The following is a 6,163-nucleotide window of genomic DNA, read 5'->3' on the forward strand; positions in this document are numbered from 1 at the left end:
TGGGCAGTTGTCATTGACCAAGGAGGAAGGTTGTAGCTGCAGAAAATGTAGCTGCGGAAAATGTAGCTTAGTTCTATCTGAGAGTCAGCTGTAGCTTTTATTTACCTTTACTGTTATTTCATGGCACATTTTAACACAAGTTTTTAATATACCTAGTTCCTAGAGAGGAGCTTGCATATGTGACCTGTACTTACCGAGAAACATGCATCAACCAACCTGACTTCTTGGCCACCGTCGATCTCAACCCCAGATCTCCGTATTACTGCCAGGTACCTGTGCCTACACTGCTTTGTTTGCAGTAATGACTAGCTGCTTACTCCATGCTTCACAGTGTCTCAAGGTTCACAACATGTACTCTATTCTGCTGTCCCATGTGCCTGACTCTAGCTGAATCATCTGCATCTCTGTGTCCCAACTCATTTCCAGAGCATCTTGGTACTTCTAGTCAACTTCTGGTTTGAAGCTCACTGCCAGTGACTGTTCAATAGGGAAAATAGTCGCTAGTGACCCAGGAGGATTAGAGTATCCAGCACTTTAGCAGGTTTCAGCATGTTTCTATTGTACTGCAATTTCAGAGATGCTATAAGGCACTGAACCAAGCAGTCTGCTGTCATGCTAAATGGGAAATCAGCAATTATCTGTCTCTGAAGGATGCTAGGCATATTCTCTATATCCACTCCGCTTCTTTGAAATGATCAGTGACTTTTAAGCTTTAACCTTTCCACAGATCTTCTTTGGTGCAGGGAACAGTATTATCACCTCTAAGTTGTTGGTTGCATTCATGTCCCCTTTCCTCCCTGCCTCCCTGACTGAACCCTAACTTTGCCTTTGACTGCCTAGGTGATCCACCGCCTGCCCATGCCCAACCTCAAAGACGAGCTACATTCCTCAGGGTGGAGCGCTGGCAGCGTCTGCTTTGACAATATCACAACGAAAAGGAACAAGCTGATTCTTCCCTGTTTGATTTCTTCCCGTATTTACGTGGTGGATGTGGGTTCACAGTGCCGGGCTCCCAAGCTGTGTAAGGTATGCCTCAGGTGATTCAAAGACAAGTTTCTGGGAAGGAGTTGGGAACTGGTACTTCTGGAATAATGCACAGGGAAGACGGTGTTCCTCCTCTTCTTTTCTTCCCCCTGATCTTAGAGACCTGGGTCATGGTTCCCCCTCAGATTTCTCCTCCTCAGACTGAGGGGAGGCTCCGATCCTCATTTTCCTGCCTTCTCTGTGCCTGCTGCATTCAGGGAGTGTCTAGTAACTGGAAGCCATGTAGCACCCCATGCCTGGCCCCCATCCCAAAGAGTAAGGTGGGCAAATAAGCTCTTACAAGTTGCTGCATTCATGTTGTCCTTGTAAAGGAGAGCTCAGTGGCTTCTTTGCTTCTTTCCAAGGACAAGCAAGGCCTAGCGCATGGGATTTCTTGCAAAGAAAACTCCTGCGAGCATCAGAAACCTCAGATGGCAAAAGGCTCTGCCATGTAGTCTGAAATGAGGCTTCCATCTGTGTGTCCTCTTTTTCCAGATGATTGAGCCGGTGGATGTCTTCTGGAAGTGCAACAAGGGCCACCTTAGTATAGTTCATAGCCTGCCTAATGGTGATATACTGATTGCCAACATGGGAGATCCAGCTGGCAATGGAAAAGGTATTTTTTCCTTTAATCTTTCCGATAATGTGAGTCTATTAGAAAAATAAGCTTACAAACCACAAACTTTCAGAGTGTCAAACAGCAGATGTAGGATAATTTTTGAGAATTCCTAGTATTTCTTGGCTGCTACAAGCACAATGACAAGCCACAAGACAGGGGTGTGGAAGGGACATAAAGAGAAGTGCTAGAGTACATGCTGATCACCTCTGCAGATTCAAGCATTCTGTCTACCTGTTTTAGCAAGGGGTTCATTCATCACTCCTTGAGAACAGGGAGGTGGGGTGAGCTCTGCCAACACAGATAATTTGGCCAAAGAATGCACACTTAAGCAAATATAAAGTTGGGACAATTTTTTCGATCCAGAAAATTCTGCATGACCCAGATAGGATTGAATATCTTGGCCTTTTAACTTAGGCTATTGCACAAACCATCTTACCTATTCAGAATTGGAGTGTGTGATCTGCTGTGCATCCCCTCTTGCATCACAGGAGGATTTATTGTGCTGGATGGAGAGACATTTGAGCTGAAGGGTAACTGGGAAAATGAATGCGAGGCCCCTCCAACTGGCTATGACTTCTGGTACCAGCCCTGCCACAATGTTCTCATCAGCTCTGCCGGACTGGTTCCAAAACGTGCGGGGCGTGGATTTAATCCTGATGATTTGAAGAAAGGTGAGAATGGGGATACAAGCACTAAGCCAGAACTTACCAGGATCATGGGAGGATGTTGATGCGGTTGCTGAACGGTCCAGAACCGGGGAGCGGGGGCAGGCGGAGTTGACCCAAAATGGCCCGTCTTACAAGCACTGCCACAGGACTTTCAGCGTCTCTCCTCAAGACAGGCTGGTTCCTGTCTTCTCCCTCTGCTCCCAAAGTCACTGCATTTTGCTGCTAATTCTGCGTAGACGCTGCCGTGGCTGTCCCTGCTAGGGAGCATTTTTAGGTGTTATCGATCTCCATAGCTCCCCTGCCCTCTCCTGACTCTCGCCTTTCCTCTTCCTCAGGGGTCTTTGGGCGCCGCCTGAACGTGTGGAACTTGTCCTGCCGCACCCTGACCCAGTGCTTTGACCTGGGGGAGGACTCTTTGCCCTTGAGCGTTAAATTCCTCCACAACCCCAATGCTGCTGAGGGCTACGTCAGCTGTGCCCTGAGTGGCATCATCTACCGCTTCTACAAGGCTTGTTGCGAGGCAAGTATTCTGCGAGCAGCCACCAGAAACCCAGGCGTGGCGTGGTGAGCTTGCAGGGTGACTGAGAAGCTGCGGGAAGAAATTCAGGGCAGCATCCTCCTGCTGCGTGTGTGCTCGGCAGGAGCCGGGGCTCTCCACGTGGTGCCTGAGCTTCTCCCATCATCTCTGGAGCCCATCACATGGGGTCCTCTCACCTGACTGCGACGGCAGACACTTAGACATCTGGGACTGAGCGCTGCCTGCACTCAGTGGGGTGGAAGGAGTAGGCACGTGGAGGGGGCCACAGCTAGACCCTGCTTTGGGGACACCTGCTGGAGTGAGCGGTGTCTGATTTTGCACTGAACGTGAAGGTATTGTGACCAGCTGGGACTGCCTTGATGAAGATCTGGGAGATGAATTTTAGCAAAGAATCTGAGCCTAGCCAGTGGTATCAAACAATGCTGTCCTTAATTCCGTCTGCTCACAGTAGCTGCGTGGAGTGGTAGCCTTCCTTGCGCAGATTTGCCTGGCTGCGCAAGCGGTTGAGCGCAGGGGAGGGCTCTTGCCTGAGCAGCCAGGAACGCCCATGGTGCGGTGTTTGTTCCTTTGCAGAGAGACACCTGGTCAGTAGAGGAGGTGATTCAGATACCAGCCAAGGACGTGACGGGATGGATTCTCCCCAAGATGCCAGGTTAGTGAGCCCTGATGTGGCGTTTCCTTTTTCCTCTGAGAGCATTGTGTTGTGCAGCCTGGCAAAGCCCAGCGGCTGGCCCTCAGGGCTGTGCCCTGTAAACCCAATGCACGCCTTGTTAGAGGGGCTGAGTTTTCTGCTGACGCCGCCTCCTCCAGAGTTCTTTTTTCTGTGTCCTAGCCTTCACAGCCGACATGGTCATCTCCTTGGATGACAAATACCTGTATCTCAGCAACTGGCTGCATGGAGACATCCGCCAGTACGAGATCTCCAAAACCTGCAAGCCCAGGCTGGTGGGACAGGTAAGGCAGGGGCAGAGGGGCTTGCAGTGTTGGCTTCCTTAGCGGTACCTGGCGGTGGTTAGAAGACAAGCCACACGTCTCCCACTGCCTTGCTTCCAGGTGTTTGTGGGAGGCAGCATCCTCAGAGGCGGGCCCGTGACTGTGTGTAGAGATGAAGAGCTGAAGTGCCAGCCGGAGCCCTTGGTGATCAAGGTGAGCTGCGCAGCCGCTCTGTTCGACGGTGTCCTTTGGACTTTGGCTCTGCTCTGCTCAGTCTCTCCCCAGAGTCTCTGGGGTTAGGTCTCCATGGCCGTTGCCAGCGTGCCTGCAGTGTTTAATAGCCTGCCTGTGTTAGGAGGGATGGCAGCCATTCTGCTCTGCCTCTCTGCTTTGCTGCCTCTGCTTTTGCTTGTCTGCTGAAAGAAAGAGGCCCGTGACATCACTGCTCTCTGTTGTGCCTCCAGTGCAAGAGGGTGTACGGTGGCCCTTGTAAGATGCAGCTCAGCGTGGATGGCAAGAGGCTGTACGTCACCAACTCGTTCTACAGCACGTGGGACAAGCAGTTCTACCCGAACGTGGTCAAGTAAGAAATCTGTGGGAGGAAAGGGGCCTCTTTTGAAAGGCCTCATTGCTAGAAGTGGGGAAGGTGCCTCACCCAGGGGACTGCAAGGATGCATTTGCGGTTGCTGCAGCTTGCTCTTGTTGAATTGCACATGCAGTTGTCTCCCATGCACCTCTGAACCTGCTCCCTGTGTGGAGCTGCAGTGGCAGGGCTTGGCTTGGGAGCGCGTACATTGATCAACCTTGCAGGTGGAGTGAATCCATCTGTAGATCTCTCAGAGCCATGCCACATCTCTGCTCCACCAGAGATGTTTTGGTTTAGTAAAGATGACCTCCAACACAAAGGCAAGCCCCGGCCTATCTGTCACATCATGCCCGGCAGTTTACTCGCCTCCGGTGAGAATTCAGCACGGAGCCATGGGTGCTGGTGTATGCCGCTGCTGGAAGTGGGCCTCTGCTGTCTTCTCTGTGGAGAAGACAAGATGTCAGGGAGAATGTCTCCACCTCATGAAGGGCATGAAGGGCCCCGGTGTGCTTGTCTGTAATACCTGCTCTCTCACCCCCTCGCAGGGAAGGCTCTGTCATGCTGCAGATTGATGTGGACACTGAGAAAGGAGGCCTGACCGTGAACAAGAACTTCCTGGTGGATTTTGGAAAGGAACCCAATGGGCCTTGCCTTGCCCATGCTATCCGCTTCCCTTGCGGAGATTCCACCTCTGACATCTTGGCCTAGACGCCATCGCCTAGGCTCCCTTCTTCTCTCTAGTCTTTGGTGCAGCTGTCAAAACAGAGTGTAGGGTAATTGGGTCTGGGGGTTCCCATTCATTGCTGGAATCTAGGTTTCTGCTAACGTGAACTACAGCAGCTCTGTCCTGTTGGAGGCTTTGGTTCAGGCAGACCAGTGGTGAGCACAGACACACGGCACGGTATTCACCTTGTGGCACTGTGTGTCTGAGCAGTCAGTCCAGGCAGCCTTTGGTTTCAGTGCAAAGAAACCCCTGGGCACACTTCACAGAGCAGGGTTCAGGGTGCTTGCTACTTACCATGTAGAGATGTGCAGTACGCACAGCTCCACTTCACAGATGTCTGCATACCCACCGTGCTGTTTGTCATTGCTGTGGGCCTGTTGGGCACCTTTCTGGCCAGCCCCAGCCTGATAGCTATTGCTGTCGAGTAGCAGGGCCTGGTGGGAAGCTGTTGAACTCTGTTATGATTCAGAGCTCATTCACATTTGGAAATGAAGGCCAAAGAAGGCAAAGCATCAATTTTGTCCGAGTTGCTGTTCTTCATCCAGGTCATTCCTGGACAGTCTTTCCCTGGCGCGAGAGCACTTGAGGCTTGCTTATGGCATGCTTGGGTCAGTATTGTATTACAGCCAAAGGAGCGTGTAGTGCTTTAATCTGAAAAGAGGTGCCTGTTTCCTGACACTGGTTTGCTCTTGTGTTCTGCTTTAAACACAAATAAAATTGTTCTTTGCATCACCTAGATCTTCATGTGTCTTACTTCACTGAACCTTTCTATATTGTTTTCAGCAGTGATTAATGATAAGGTTGACGTTTGGGAAATCACTTCTACGGGATCACTGATAGTGCAAGAGTGCCTGTTTGTCTCCGTGAGACTCAAAGTTTTTTTCTCCCCACAGAGCAGAGAGGATAAGGTTAGATGAGGGCCCAAGTTGCAGAGGTGAACCTTGGGTGGGAGGCGTCCCTGGGGTGCTGCTGTTCAGCCCCCCAATGACTTGTAGATGATCTCTTGAGGTCCCTTCCAACCCCTACAATTCTGTGATTCTGTGAATGGGGATGGGGTCTGGCCCATCCCAAG

General features: G+C 51.1%; 1 protein-coding gene across 1 annotated transcript; it reads left to right on the top strand.

Moving 5' to 3' along the window:
• The first annotated feature begins 843 nt into the window (after nucleotides 1–843).
• LOC118260493 (methanethiol oxidase-like) lies at nucleotides 844–5,075 on the top strand. Its single transcript, XM_035570807.1, has 9 exons — nucleotides 844–1,026; nucleotides 1,519–1,639; nucleotides 2,131–2,313; nucleotides 2,646–2,834; nucleotides 3,426–3,500; nucleotides 3,681–3,802; nucleotides 3,902–3,994; nucleotides 4,246–4,364; nucleotides 4,913–5,075. The coding sequence occupies exons 1-9, from the start codon at nucleotides 859–861 to the stop codon at nucleotides 5,073–5,075; spliced, it is 1,233 nt and encodes a 410-aa protein (XP_035426700.1). The 5' UTR covers nucleotides 844–858.
• Nucleotides 5,076–6,163: the final 1,088 nt, after the last annotated feature.

Source organism: Cygnus atratus, chromosome 28 (genome assembly GCF_013377495.2).
Source record: "Cygnus atratus isolate AKBS03 ecotype Queensland, Australia chromosome 28, CAtr_DNAZoo_HiC_assembly, whole genome shotgun sequence".
In the NCBI taxonomy this organism is placed as follows: Eukaryota; Metazoa; Chordata; class Aves; order Anseriformes; family Anatidae; genus Cygnus; species Cygnus atratus.

Bases quoted from the DNA above. Each gene is read 5' to 3' on its own strand.
- LOC118260493 (XM_035570807.1), top strand. From the start codon at position 859: ATGCCCAACCTCAAAGACGAGCTACATTCCTCAGGGTGGAGCGCTGGC. The intron at 2,835-3,425 runs GTATTCTGCGAG...CTTTGCAGAGAG, and splicing joins CAAGGCTTGTTGCGAGGCAA to ACACCTGGTCAGTAGAGGAG. The intron at 3,995-4,245 runs GTGAGCTGCGCA...TTGTGCCTCCAG, and splicing joins CGGAGCCCTTGGTGATCAAG to TGCAAGAGGGTGTACGGTGG.